We start from the raw sequence: 15,000 nt of genomic DNA on the forward strand, positions 1-15,000 counted from the left end.
CAGTATACTGTTTTAAAATAATATTAAGAAGATTTAGGTAATATATCATGTTGAATTATACAGTAAATAATAATAATTGTCTCAAGTTTTAACACACATGTCATAAGTCACTGTAGCTGCAAAGCACGTCGTATTAGGCCTACTTACTAGTCATGCAAACAGCAGTACAGCCTCGTCGCACCACTCGGGTTTAACAGTATCATATTGTTTTTAACGATTGGAAAAACTATATATACATTTTATAGAGGGTGTAGCTAAATAAAAGCTTTCCTACGTAAGAGCTTGTATGTCTACAAAATACGTTTACTTTGGACACACTCAACACAGATGGAATTCCTCAGTGCCCATCAAAATTTTACAGTAGGTAAATTTTACATAATTTTTTTCCCTTTCCCACCAAAAAGTGTTGCTAGTTGTAAGCTATTGGAGTACCCTGAAATGGCTCTAGATTGCATCTCAGAGCTTATAATTTTCAAATATGTTCTGGCCCCCAGACCCCCATAGAAGTCCCCGACGTGTACCAGACTACCAGTCTGTCTCTCTGCTGTCAAAGTGGAGAGTCGTAGTTACCAAGGAGCTACATATAACAACGATATGGCGTTTCCTTAATTGTGAGCCCCGGCAAAGAAGCATAAACAGTCATCCGACGAGAGGAAGGAAAAACAGAGGGATTATGATTATGGACATTGATAATTACTAATAAACACAAGGAAGAACATGATATGCTGTTTTATTACTGTAATTTGCTCCAAAATTGGCGGGCCTACAGCTTTGCTGGCTGGCCTGCAGCTTTTAGGAGCTATAGGCCCTGCAGGCCTACAGTTTTTTCTGATCAGTGGCAAACACTGATCATGATGCATAAAATATCTGAGCCATTTTATAATGCGTGATGTAACAGGTTTTGCCCCTGTAGCATTGTGCATGATTTTATGGGAGTGTACTGTATGAATTAGTGTTGGAGATCGGTCCAAATTTCATGATCGATCATCGGTTTTACAAAACGACCGATGATCGATTAATCATCGATCATTTTAGATTGTGGCGACGACGTGGTGACGCCGCGTCATTGTCGACACAACCGGTGTATTGCGAAGGAATATTGACATGATTGTATGTGTAGCTAGTATTTAATGGTAAGTAAATTAAGGATACTGTTGGCATGATTGTATGTGTAGCTAGTATTTAATGGTAAGTAAATTAAAAGGATACTGTTAGGGTTACAGACGGGTAACACTCTAAAGAGCATTGCAACATAACTGCTCATCAAATTCAATCAAACTCATATCCATTACATAAGAGAGATGTCTCTCTATGCTATCGATGAAAATTTTTTATTAAAAATTTATTGCTATAATTAAGTGACGGCAAAAAATGTCAATTTATACAAAAATTATTTTTTGGTTATTTCTCAGAAACAGCAGAGTTGGGACCTAAACTTTTAACCATAAGTTGTTCATAATATGAACAAAAAAAGGGTCCCTGTAATTTTTTTTAAATGTTTTAATTTAAGAAATAAGTTGAAAAGATGTAGGCAAATTTAGGATTAGGCTTGATTTTTAGGAAACAAAGTCGCTTAGTTCCTTGGAAATTTATACCGCACCGTGTTTACTAGTATTTGTGTAAATGTATGTACTTGTGTCAAATCTGGAAATAAAAAAATAATCGGTCGTCAGATTTTCTACTCGATTAGTCAACTCGTCAGCCCAAACGAGTAATGATCGGCGAACTCGATTAATCTGAACACCACTAATATGAATTGCATCGTTATGACCAATGTGTCATCCCCTTACAGTAATACCCCACATTTCAGGAGGGATGACATTAAATGATTTACCATTACACGAACGTTCTATAACTTAAACACCTATTTCCATATTACATTTCATTATATATACAAGTAAAAGATAGATTTATGGAACGATCATGTTATCATTTGCCAGTATACAACCAATCTGGTGCCTTAAATCGAATTAACAGGAAATTGTACGTAGCTGCAGTAATACTAAATAGGCATTTACGTGCAGGTACATTCCATTTGATGTTCAGCTAGAAAATGTGTATGTGCTAGAATATGCAATCAATCTTCACTGCGTTTATTGTCAGGACTACATCTCCGTGAAGGAGAAGCATGCCAAGTACCTGCCGCATTCGAACCTGCGGTACCAAATGAAGCGCTTCCGCAAGGCGCAATGCCCGATCGTCGAGCGACTGACCTGCTCCATGATGAAGCATGGACGTAACAACGGCAAGAAGCTGCTAACCGTGCGCATTGTCAAGCATGCATTCGAAATCATCCACCTTCTTGCTGGAGAAGTACGTACACTGTTGCTCTCGCCAATCTTAGTGCAATTTGTTGTCTCCGAGTGATTCACCCATCAGGGGTCATGAGGTCATCATCATTTTTGGATAGTAATTTCAACAATGTTGGTATCCAAAATCTTTAAATATGCAATAATAGCATTTGAAAATTATTAATATGTAATGTAATTATTATATAAAAACATGAAAACAGATTCACAGATATTATTAATATGTAATGTAATTATTATATAAAAACATGAAAACAGATTCACAGATATGCACAGACAAGTACACTGCAGACGTATTGTCTAGACGCATTGTCTGGTTCGCTTGATACAATGTATACACATCACATTTATGATCAGATCGCGCACTCGCTCTACGTGCACTCGCTCAGATGCGCTGCCGTATAAAGTTGATAACTCAACAACCACTATCCCGATTTTGGCGATTTTTTTTTTACTATCGGCGGGATACCAAGCATTGAAATCTGGTATCCAACACAAGAATCTACTATCCCGCGGATATCGCGATACCGCTAATTTCGACCCCTGCCCATGGTGGTGTTTCCTGTATAGGAGGATTGCAGATCGCACATGATTGTGATTTAGATTAGAGGAAATTGTGTTGTTTGTGCAAATTCTATGATGATAAATATACCTTTATGATTGTCTGTGATTACTGAAATCCATACTCTAATTTTTTACTGAGAATTTGCCAAGTTCGTTGTAACATTTTAGTAATTAGTGTGTAGTGAGATGGTTGTGTTTCATAATAAATTTATTATACATGTATCAAACTTACTCTTACTCTTAGAGTCTCGTATGGTTGTTTTTAACCTTTAATTGTTAACAAATGATTACTAATTCTATATATTCCAAGACAGTTTGAAACTGGCCATATTTAGTTAACAAGGAAGATGATATATCACACGTATTCCACATATTGCATTGTTTTACAGAATCCCCTGCAAGTGTTGGTGAATGCTATCATCAACAGCGGTCCACGTGAGGACTCTACACGTATTGGACGTGCTGGCACAGTTCGTCGTCAGGCTGTAGATGTGTCCCCTCTGAGACGTGTCAACCAGGTAGTTAGTTGTTGAACAACATCTACTAGTGAGAAAAATGATAGACCGTCAACGTGTATTTAGTGGAAAATCGTACGTTTAAAGCCTACTTGAGGGTGAATTTGTTGACTTGGGTAAGAGTGTATTTGTTAAACGTGTAGAACACGTTACTGTAATATTGTTGCAACTGACAAGTTACGTAAGACAAGTTACTTTCTGTCGCACATGATTGTGATTCAGATTAGAGGAAATTTAGTCGTTTGTGCAAATTCTATGATGATGAATATATACCTTTATGATTGTGTGTGATTACTGAAATCCATACTCTAATTTTTTACTGAGAATTTGCCAAATTAGTTATTATTATTAGTAATTAGTGTGTAGTGAGATGGTTTTGTTTCATAATAAACTTACTTGTGGGTCAATTTGTTGACTTGGGTAAGAGTGTGTTTGTTGAATGTGTAGAACACGTTGCTATAATATTGTTGAAACTCACAAGTTACGTAAGACCAGTTCCTTTTTGTCAGGTCAGCATCTGTTTAGTAATGTAGTAGTTGTGCAGTGTGAAAACAACTAAACTCTAGGGTAATTTGCCATGAGATTGCAAGTTATTTGAAAAGAGTAGCACTATTTCTTCCCTGAGACTTTACAGTGCTTGTGTTGGAAGCTACATATTTGCTGTACAACGTGTTGTTTGGTTGAATGTTGCATTAACAATTGAATTACTATTTTGTGTTAGGCCATCTGGCTGCTCTGCACCGGAGCTAGGGAATCCTCGTTCAGGAATATCAAGTCCATTGCAGAGTGTCTGGCTGATGAACTGATCAATGCATCCAAGGTAACAATTCTACTTGTTTTAACTTGTCTGGTTGGTAGTTACATTCTGTGCTCACAATTTAAGAAAAAACTTGTGGCCCCTGGAGTTATTTGGACTTGATGTGGTGTCATTTGTAAAAAGTTGAACTTGTACTGCATGCAGTAAAAACAACAAGATATTGTATTTCAACATAGTTACAGTGTATTAAGAGCTGGATTTTGTAAAGTGCCCAAGTCTGCCACCACTGGTTTTAGACTACCCATCCAGGTTCTCCAACCATTCCTCATTCTGCGGAATCATTACGATTTCTAGGCTTAATTTCCGGATTCTGCAGCGGCAAGGTTATATTCCTCATTTCAGTTGCACTGTACAACAGGGTTGGAGACCCTGCCCAGCATACCTGGAGGCGTGAAATGTTCAGATTACCAGATAATACATGATAGAAGTTGAATTCAGCCTGTTAAACTGAAATTTGTTGGGCAATGCTGAATAGCTAAACTCTGGTGCTGTTGTTTATTTTGAACCAACTAGCTTGGGTACCCGGCTTTGCACGGGGAAAAACACTTGGGAACAACTTGTAGAGCAAATTCTGACACATCTATTTACTTAATTTTAAGGCTAGAGTCGTAACAGAGAAAGAAAATATGAAGGGGTAAAGAATAATATTCTGACAAAAACAGTTGGAAAGATTCTATGTAGTCAATTCTTCTGGTTATACAACATTGTTATGAAATTGCAACTGGTGACGTCTGTCACGTGTCTCTCTTATCATTGGGATTCACAATACATCAAAATAATACATGGAAACTCTCATTAGTATTGAAATTACTGTGTATTACAGGGTGCGAAATTAACGGGAGTCCGGAGTCAAATACTCCCTGATTTACTGTCGGACTCCCTGGTTTGACATATGCAGGAGTCCGTGTGACTCCCTGAAAATTCTGCCATACTAACTAGTTCGTTCCGGAGCACGGCCTCGCGGAATTACTGTATTTTTTCAGCTAATGTCCAAAGAAAATTTGGTAGACATGCAACTGCGTTAATCTTAAAAATAAGCACATGCGTTATTATTAATATCTTTGAATCTCGGACTGCGGACTCCCTCATTTTGCTGCAGACGCCCTCTTTTTGAGGGTAGGGAGTCCGTCCGTTGGGCTCCCTTGTTCAAAAGTTAATTTCTACCCCTGGTATTAAGTATTGAGCATCTAATTGCCAATGCTACCTGAAGAGTTGGCAATTCGACTAACAACCAGCAGCATCTAGTGAGCGCACAATAAAAATCACAAAGGAAATATGCTGGAAAAGACTCGCTTATTGTACAATGATCAAACACACTACATAGGTTTAAAACAAACTATACTATACATTACTCTAGGTCAGTGGTTCCCAACCTTTTCACCACCAAGGACCCCTTTCATTTAAATGAATTTCCCCACAGACCCCAGGTTTTTGAAAAGTCATGTCTACTCAAGTTTACTCAACAAGCAGATTTTATTAACTAACAAAAAACCTGATTTCCCACGGACCCCAGGTTTTTGAAAGGTCTGGCTACTCAACAAGCAGATTTTATTAACTAGAATCAAACTCGTTCCCCCAGCTTCATCTCTCAGTTGAAAGACATATGTAACGGAAGCAGCCGTTAGGCTATTTTATAGCTATAACATCTACCCCGCACAACCAATGTTGCCATACTGAGTTGATAATATTATTGCCAAGAACAACCAAACGTTTGAATGTTTATCTTTAGCAGCCCTATCGTGAGTAATTATACATTTTAGTATTTTACGCTGGAGCCTCTTGAAATTTTGAACTTGGCTCACAGATCCGCAGTACTTAGTACCTTTGCGGACCCCCATGGGTCCGGGGTCCCCAGGTTGGGAACCACTGTGCTAGGTTCTTTGCAGATTTTCCGTTAAAATAGGTTAAAATAATGCCACGAAGTTTTGTTTCAATATTCATTGGCATTTTTTTTAAATTGTAAAACTGACAGCTATACCGTTGCTAACAATGGTGGCGCCACTGGGAGCGCACCCACTAAAAAAGTTGCGCAAAGCAACGTTTCGGCTGCAGGCTACAGACCGCTCTCTCTCTCTCTGCGTGCATGCTATCTACCCCCTTTCTCGTTCCTCTATAACGTGAGAACTGTTGATGTGATATTGCGAATAGGCACATTTAAGCTGTGACTTTCTAACATCCCCTTCTTGCTTTAGTACTGGCACAGACAGTTAGGTTAGCATTGTTGCTCCACATCACTTGTAATGTTTTGGTACATACTAATTATGGGCTTTTTCAATTTTAGGGATCTTCGAACTCTTATGCCATCAAGAAGAAAGACGAGTTGGAGAGAGTTGCAAAGTCTAACCGTTAGCTTGTGTTTAAAGGAGGGCTTTACCTTACGTGTATGTATGAAGCAGAAAAATAAATGAATGTGATTAAGATGTTTTATTTTGAAGTTAAAAACTGATTGCAAGCAACGCAGATACGACCAGGAATGATAAATATACATAACCTCACAAATAACATCTTTTGAACTTCGAACATCGCATTATTTAATTTAATGCATGTGATGGAAATGGCATAATTTGAGCAGAACTAACTTGAGACCAAGACTATAATATTTCATGAACATGACACATTTTTATCCTCGTAAGGAGGGGTTGCAAAGACATTTATTTTTACAGGCCATTTTGTAAAGATGTAATTTGACATGACTGGGAAATAGCAAGATCACAAATATTTCCAATAGTAAAACGTACATTATATCAAGAGTACATAATAGAGATCTCTGTTATGTACTCTTGATTATATGTATGATTCAATTGAGTAAAATTATAATGTTGCAATATGTCAGTACTCAGTAGCTATAGACTAATTTTTTAAGCTGGATGTGGTGTTATTTGGTACACTGGTTGATTTTTGGCATCAATTCTATAATAATGACATCCCGATATAACGTCAAGGACCCTATTTATGTACTCCCAAAATATATTTAATAATACATATGCTATTTTTTAAATGCAATAATGTGCTTAGCCTAATTTATAGGCATGTTACTCTGTGAGAGCGATACTAGTGCCGGACACTGTCCGGTAAAACAGAATGTCATCAGACTGCCGGTATTGGCCAATGCAACGCTTGCCATGCCTTCCTAAAGTAGTAGTTTTATGAACAGGTACAGATATTTACATCAACAACCTGTGTAGGTTGTAAGGTTCCATAACACCAACATTGTTTATTGCTGTATAACAACCTCGTGATAGTTTGTGTACACCACCCGTAGGCGTCAGTCTTGCTCAGTGATAACAAACACCTTACTGTCAGTGTGCTTGCGGCGCGAGAATACCTCGCGCGCGCTTTCGCGGAAGCTCTTCGTCATGAACGCGTAAATGAACGGATTCAGCGCGCTGTTGCAGTAGGAGAGCGTGTGCGCGAGCGCCTTGATAGCGAACGTCGCTTCCGTGTAGCGCCACGTACCGGCGTCGTGACTCAGCTGTACACAGTGCGCAGGTAGCCAACAGACAGCGAACACTGCAACAATGACGAGCAGCGTGCGCGCTGTCATCGTACGTGACGTCAGCATCCTGCCGGCCGACGCCGCGACGACGATGGGGCTGACGGTGCGGCAGAGGCTGCGCGCCATGAGCACGTACGTCGATGTGATGACGATGAGTGGAGCGACGTAGAACGCGATGAAGAGTACCACTGTGAAGCCGGTACGGTGCGATGGCAGCTGCCAGTGCTCGACGCAGTACTCCTGCCACTCTCCTGCAGAATGGCCATGAAAAAACATGCAGGCATGAGAATTTTCCGCGGATTCGCGGATTTCCAAGTTTTGGTTTTCATTTTGGTCATTCTTGAGATCGATGCAAAAAAAAACGAATAAAAATTTGAGGGGGGATAAGGTGTACTTTTCTTATCAAAATGGACACCATTTTTAATTTTAACTTCATAAAAAGTCAGGGAAAGTATGTCAAATTCGTTACATGGGTACGATGTGTTGGAAGAAGTTGCAGTCATCTTATACAGCGAGTGTGAATGTGTCGCTGGTTTTAATACACGAAACCTGGTGAGATTTAATAGAACATGACTGAAATTTCGATAATTCCAAAACATTCTTAATATTCAATATATTCACATACTTAATTCGAGAATGCACGCATGACGTGGTATGGTAAGAAAGTCTGTACCTCTATCAAAGTAAATTGCAACACGCATTATGAAGAGCACAGGGGCCAAGCCAATGAAGCTGGTCATCCAGATGACTGTGAGAATAACTACTGTTCTTTGTACTGTTCTGCAACATTGCATACATAAGATATTGTTTTAGCACGTTTGTCATACTACAAATTTGTTACAAGACTGATACATAGTGCTACAGTTTCTAGTCCAACTGGATGGTTAAAAACTTAATAGTAATGTATAATAAGGGTATTACATTACAACTACAAGTACGTATCATGTCGAATTTTATCCGAGAGGGAATTAGTGCCTTAACATATATATATATATATATATATATATATATATATATATACTAGCAGTATGTTAAGTATTAGGCAGTGGGTACGGTAGCCGTATCTTAATGCCTCGAGGCTACGGGTACGGGAGTCCATTCACTTTCATACTTAACGAGACAAAGATGGCGGCGGTGGCGCCAGATTTCGAAATAACGCCTTGGGAAATAAATTCACGATTTGAGAGTTTAGATGAGCTAGAACCCTAACCCTAACCCTAACCCTAATCCTAACCCTAACCTTAACGCCAAAAAGGGGCTTCAACGACCGACGGCTACCGTACCCGTAGCCACTGCGTAATTGGCAATACATTTCTGATTATACGTGGAATAATTGAATGTTGGGATTTTTAATGCGTTTGGGAATGGTCACGATGGGTGGGTGACTAGGTAATCGGCTATGTGTTGTCATTCATACCTGAAGATAAGAGACCTTACTGGTTGGACCACAGCGTAATACCGGTCAACGGCCATAGCTATGAGTGTCATCACACTGGCCGACACTGCGACGGTAGTTAAGTACGTCCATACTTTGCCTGATAAAATGGTAATGAAATAGGGTTATATGCAGGGCCGGACTAAGCGTGTGGGGGGGGGGCCGGGGCACGCAATTGTGTGGGGGCCCTATAGTCTGTATTTTTTCCGCACTTTCATGCTTGCAAATTTAGAGAGTATTTCATCGCGTTTCAATGAATTTAAAATGTCACTTTCGACAGCGAGAATACTGAGGTTTACCAGTCTCTGTTGGCTCATCGTGGTTCTCATGTGATTTTTAATCAACTTGAGTTTTGAAAATGACCTTTCACCGCTACAATTCGAGACCATCAATAATCAGCTGAACAGCGAAATTCAGTCAGCGAAAGAGCATGGGAAACGCATCACTTCAACGTTACATGCTAAGAATTTTGTGGATCACAATTACGACAGTTTTGTAAATTTTAGGATACTCTAAATGTGGGGGGCCCGGGGCACGTGCCCGTTGCCCTGCCCTTAATCCGCTAGTGGTTATATGTGTTATAAAGCTATGGGCACCGTAAAGTTGCATCACCATAATTTTAATAAGCTTGCGCGTGACTGAAATAACTGTTTGTGTGTGTTGTAGCAATTTACCAGAAGCACACCGATCAATTATTTCCTTAGATCCTCAACCGATATTTCTATAATGACGATCACGATGCAAATAAAACCAAGGCACGTACATACAATCTGACCAAACGGCCAGTACGGCAGCAGATAGTTTATGGTGATAAACGGGACGCAGAAGACCAGTAGGATGAGGTCAGCAACGGCAAGGTTGACCAGATAGAGACTAGTGATTGTTCTCATCGATCTACTGCAAAGGACGACGTACAACACCAAGCCATTCGACGCGAGGCCAACTGCAAAGCATCAAACAAATGAAATTATGAAACAATAAAGGATACGATAATCAATGCCACCTGGTGAGTGGTGCTGAGAGGGTCTATGTCCCCCAGGGTACTGCCGGAACTTACCCTGGGTACGGTCGGGTATACCGGAACGGCGGAACGTACCCTGGTACTATCTAATATGCCGGACCGTACCTCGCCTACTCCACTAACGAGGACAACGAGTCTAGGGAGTCGCCTACGCCTACTCACTAACCCTAACCCTAACCCTAACCATATCAAATAGTTACCAGGGTACGTTCCGGTATACCGGACCGTACCCTGGGGGACATAGACCCTATGAGCGTGAGTGGTATTAGTTCAAGTCGTTACATAGTAAGACACGAACGCACGCGCACGCATCATGAAAAGTAGGAGATGGGTTAAAGACCTACTGAGAACCGTTACAGGTTACGCCTTGGTATTTGTTTGGAAATTTTAAGAATATTTTCTAACCACGTATTTTTTTAGGCGTGGGTGTGGGTAATTCATGTACTTGCGATCTTGCAACTGCGCGGTATCTGGTGAATAATTCGAGAACGGAAATGCGTCACTTACCTAAGAATATAAGCGAGAATACGAGCGGAAGTGTAATAGTTATTATCCGGTCTTGGCCATCACCGGCGTAGCTGGAGTAGTTGATGTAGTCGTAGTCAACGTCTTGTGGACCGGTGATGCTACAATTAAGGCACACCACCGTGCAGTCTAGACATATATCTTCGTCATCCATGGCGACAGCCTTTACTGCCATATGAGAATCCATTAGCGGTCGATTTTCGATTCCTTTACCTATAAATATGGTGAAAGTAAGTGCTCTCAAGCACGTAAGTAAGTCAGAATGTGGTCTCAGTTAATAACATGGCGTGCAATCACGCACACACGCACGTGGGTTCGTGGGCAATCACGCACACACGCACGTGGGTTCGTGGGCAATCACGCACACACGCACGTGGGTTCGTGGGCAATCACGCACACACGCACGTGGGTTCGTGGGCAATCACGTATACAACTATTTGGTATGAGGGCACAGAATTATAGGAATTTGTACGAATTTTAATAATTTTTACGCTATTAAATAATCTATAAAGCGCAACAAGACCACGACGCACGCACCGCACGCACACAACGACACACACAACACACACTCACCACACACACAGGCACACACACACACCGCGCCCACACACACACACACACACACACACACACACACACACACATACCCCCCCACACATCCAATGCAGGATTGTTTGGATTTTCAAGTCTTGGAAAGTTTATAGACAATCTTTTGACGATTAGGCATATACATAATGTTAATGTAAATTTCCAAAATGCCAAATGGTTATGACCGCCTTATTTAGTTTATATAATAATAGTACATCAATTGTTAAACTGCTAAAGGACAGAAGCGGCGTGTTATTTGTTATAATATGTGCTAAATGATAATGACATGTGCGCGCGCATGACTTACCTTTGGTATATATCTACCGATTTCTGTATGTAAAACTCTTATAGAGTGACACTGTCGACCCGAGCACAATGTTGTTCGCAATGTTTTGATACAAGCACTGTGCGCTCTAGTGAAACATTTTCGTTACAGGCTACAGCATCCTCACCTTGCTGCCTTCTACGTCTGATAACGCCTGTCAATGTCCGACATCCACCGGCAATCATTCCTCAAGAAGAACAAAATTCTGTATACGTATTCTATCGCAATATACGAGTTAACACACGTATGTCGGAATTTATATTTGACTTCTAATGTCACGCGAACGTAGAACGAACCAAACAAACATGTCCGACGCCCAGGCACCCGCTGATGCATACTGGGGAGCCAACGGACCGTGGAAGAAGTCAGGCGCTCACGCGTAGTGGTGTATAATACAACTAAGGCCGTTGGGTCGGCCTGTATACGGTGAATGCGCGTATAAGAGTGGTGGCGATATCTGGCCGCTACCTCTCCCTCAGCCCGTTGTTAACCAATCACACCCACCCACTCGTATGAGGACATTCGAATCCCCTTATTGAGATGATAATTATTCGGCGAGTCAATCATATACGTACATTCATTCGTACGCACATATTAAGTTATCACAAGCGCCGTCGTTTCTGGCAGTCTCACAATTTTACATACGCAAATACGTCAATCGAAACAACGAAGGAGAAAACTATTAATAACTATTAAAAATATTAACTAAAAATATTAAAAACTATTAATAAAGGCCCCCATAGCCGTCAGATCGGGTTTGAGAGCGTTAATTACGCGTAGACGATGATAAGCCTGCTTCTGGGAAAAGACGAGTTTTTCCGATTCCATTTGCGACATACAATCTTAAGCCGGTTAACTAGTGGTTGCCTCTACATTTACCGTGAATATTGAAGGACGTCTATATTAAAAGAATGTTCGTTTAATCGGCTGATTGCGATATCAGCAACGACAGTAACGCGCCGCATTATGATAACGCTGGAGGTTCGATGAGCGAAATCTGCTATGAATACAAGTTTTAGTTATGAATTGATTGACAATAAATTGAATAGCTATTAATTCGTAAACAACATATCGATGCGAGAATGAGTTGCCTGTGACCCCATGCTATTATGACGCAGCGGGTATGACAGCTGGAACCCAACAGAGTAGGATGTGCGTCCGGTCTACACACATTGTGCTGAAGAAGTAACCATACACCGTTTGCAGTAGTGTGAAGGCGCAGAGCCACCATTTCTACTGCGCTCACGTCCGGACTATATTCCGCATATAAACGCGGCTGGTGACAACATGATACGCTATAACAAGGTGTTACCCGAGATCGATGTTACCCACGATTTTGCTTTAGCTGCATGTGATGTTGTTCAACACAGTCGCGTTTAGTCAAAACACTGAGGCGTCTGACTAACTGACCGCTTACTCGATTTACGCATTCGTTGTTACACCGGCATTATAATACGCATCAGCGTTGAAATGTGCGCCGTTCATATTGAATATTTAAGCGCCATCTCGGCGCTGCTACTGTTTTGCGCATCACTCACACCTGCGTTGACCCTGAGTGAGTGCAGCAGAACTCCGGTAAAATTTCCGCCGTACAGATTTACGAAACGCGGCGACGTTATGTTGGGCGCGGTTATACCCGTGCACGAATATAGCAGCACGGACTACTGCGGCAAGGACATCGACCCACCGTACGTTCCGTATGTCTACAGCCTCGCGTTTGCCGTCGATCAGATCAACAAGAAAACGGCTTTGCTTCCGAACGTCTCCCTTGGTTACGTGATTGTCGATTCGTGCGGCAAGGATGTTACTGGTTTACTACACGCTCTGGAGTTTCTGCCGAAAAACAAGTCCTGTAGTAATCAGACTGGAATAGGTAGTTGTAATTACTGTGGCTATTATTATTATTGTTATTGTTATTGTTACTGTTAGTGTTATCGTTAGTATTATTGTTATCGTTATCGTTATCGTTATCGTTATCGTTATTGTTATTGTTATTGTTATTGCTATTGTTTTTATTATAAAGATCCGAATTATTTCAACCCAATAGCGGACTGGCACAATACTGATGTCACAGATGCACACATGCACGCACGCGCACACACTGCAGCGACAATGACCAACCGTAACATTCAGCGTCAAAGTCGCAGCGACTGACACTGTCATACTGCAGGTGTTACCGACTGGCGTTAGGTCAACTAGTTGATGTCAACTAGTTGAGAGATTAGAATATGTTCTACTTTCTCAAGTTTTGGTCAGCGAGTTGATCAATTTTTTTGATTTGATTTGATGCAGCCAATAACAATCAGGAGGTATATCCATCCACCCAGGGGGAGATAATTTACGCAATAATGTAATTAAATGCGTTGAACATCGTATAGAAAGGTGAATAGAACGTTGAAAGCTGGATCAACTCGTCAACTTTTCAACTAAAAGTTGATAGTGTAAAAACCCAGCTTTATTTGGGCAACCATGGACAATAAAAGCCCGAATCTAATAAACCTGAATTTCCCTGAGCACATATATATACTGCCATTACATCGCAGTCGTCAAACAGATTAGCAGCCGAATTTCGCTGGGAAATGTTTTTGCGAAACATTGTCTAGGGCTGTGATTGCCTGCTTATGAAGTGTCGCACAACAATGTCGATGGAAATCGGAAATGATTTTAAACATGGTTGTCGTTACGGTTGTCGCTGGACGTTATCACGTGGTGCGTGTGCAACAGCTCATTGGAAACAATAGTTTCTCATTTTCTAAAATGTCATTAGACGTGACGTTTTATCGTTGTATTTGCAGTGTCTCTACCACTGGTGCCTAGTATGTACGAGCTGTTAGTATATATAGAGGTCAGTGGACCTAACCTTTATCGTGTTAAATTTAGTATTATCTTATAAGTTATTTATTAATGATCCTGTGAATTCATATAAATTTATATATGTATATAATATCATATTATCAAATAATACTCTAGACGGCATGCATTAATTGTGAGCTCACAATCATGCTAAATCTGTTTGTCAAATCCTGGTTTCTCACAGGAGATGCCTACCCGGATGTTATAGGCGTCGTTGGAGGACGCTTCAGTTCAGTGACTCAACAGATGGCGCTACTGCTCGGACCGTTTCAAATCCCGCAGATCAGTTATTTTTCAACGAGCGACGAGCTAAGTGATAAAAACAAGTTTCCCTACCACTTGCGCACAATTCTACCCAACAGAGTTCAGGTACGGTTTACGTGGTTATGCCATATCATCATGAAGCCTCTAAATAAAATGCACCAAACTATATAAGCTGCAATATTGTGCATGCCATTATCCCACTCTGAGATATGTTATAGGGCCTACAGCATGGCATTCACGGCCAGTGCAAAATTTACATCGTATTATCGGCAATACTAGTGTTTAGTA

General features: G+C 40.7%; 3 protein-coding genes across 6 annotated transcripts in view; 2 read left to right on the forward strand and 1 right to left on the reverse strand.

Moving 5' to 3' along the window:
* Positions 1-6,627, forward strand: part of LOC106820734 (40S ribosomal protein S5-like) — a 9,344-nt gene extending 2,717 nt beyond the window's left edge. For all 3 annotated transcript variants that reach the window (XM_014825275.1, XM_014825276.1, XM_014825277.1), the window contains exons 3-6: positions 2,104-2,313; positions 3,263-3,391; positions 4,110-4,208; positions 6,487-6,627. In XM_014825275.1, the coding sequence (XP_014680761.1) occupies positions 2,104-2,313; positions 3,263-3,391; positions 4,110-4,208; positions 6,487-6,555 (507 nt within the window). In that variant the 3' untranslated portion in view covers positions 6,556-6,627. The remainder of the gene's footprint in view (positions 1-2,103; positions 2,314-3,262; positions 3,392-4,109; positions 4,209-6,486) is intronic.
* Positions 6,628-6,637: 10 nt separating this feature from the next.
* Positions 6,638-11,883, reverse strand: LOC106820733 (galanin receptor type 1-like). Of its 2 annotated transcripts, none has more exons than XM_014825273.1 (6): positions 11,723-11,883; positions 10,665-10,895; positions 9,900-10,079; positions 9,119-9,236; positions 8,375-8,481; positions 6,638-7,952 (listed from the first exon to the last, which is right to left on the reverse strand). In XM_014825273.1, exons 1-6 carry the CDS (start codon positions 11,778-11,780, stop codon positions 7,471-7,473), a joined length of 1,176 nt encoding a protein of 391 aa, XP_014680759.1. In that variant the 5' UTR covers positions 11,781-11,883; the 3' UTR covers positions 6,638-7,470. The 2 variants fall into 2 exon arrangements, with proteins under 2 accessions (XP_014680759.1, XP_014680760.1); XM_014825274.1 differs by having other exon boundaries at positions 11,578-11,883.
* Positions 11,884-13,138: 1,255 nt separating this feature from the next.
* Positions 13,139-15,000, forward strand: part of LOC106820707 (metabotropic glutamate receptor 3-like) — a 6,428-nt gene continuing 4,566 nt past the window's right edge. The window contains exons 1-2 of the mRNA XM_014825214.1: positions 13,139-13,468; positions 14,633-14,817. Of these exons, the coding sequence (XP_014680700.1) occupies positions 13,213-13,468; positions 14,633-14,817 (441 nt within the window). The 5' untranslated portion in view covers positions 13,139-13,212. The remainder of the gene's footprint in view (positions 13,469-14,632; positions 14,818-15,000) is intronic.

The sequence above is a fragment of the Priapulus caudatus genome, unplaced genomic scaffold, assembly GCF_000485595.1.
Source record: "Priapulus caudatus unplaced genomic scaffold, Priapulus_caudatus-5.0.1 Scaffold44, whole genome shotgun sequence".
Classification (NCBI taxonomy): Eukaryota; Metazoa; Priapulida; class Priapulimorpha; order Priapulimorphida; family Priapulidae; genus Priapulus; species Priapulus caudatus.

What these genes read in the sequence shown, in the direction of transcription:
- LOC106820733 (XM_014825273.1), bottom strand. Translation starts at nt 11,780, where the DNA reads ATGATTGCCGGTGGATGTCGGACATTGACAGGCGTTATCAGACGTAGA. An exon ending in CAGACGTAGAAGGCAGCAAG is followed by an intron (nt 10,896 to 11,722) that starts GTGAGGATGCTG and finishes CCATATTTATAG; the next exon opens with GTAAAGGAATCGAAAATCGA. An exon ending in ATTCTCGCTTATATTCTTAG is followed by an intron (nt 10,080 to 10,664) that starts GTAAGTGACGCA and finishes GATGCTTTGCAG; the next exon opens with TTGGCCTCGCGTCGAATGGC.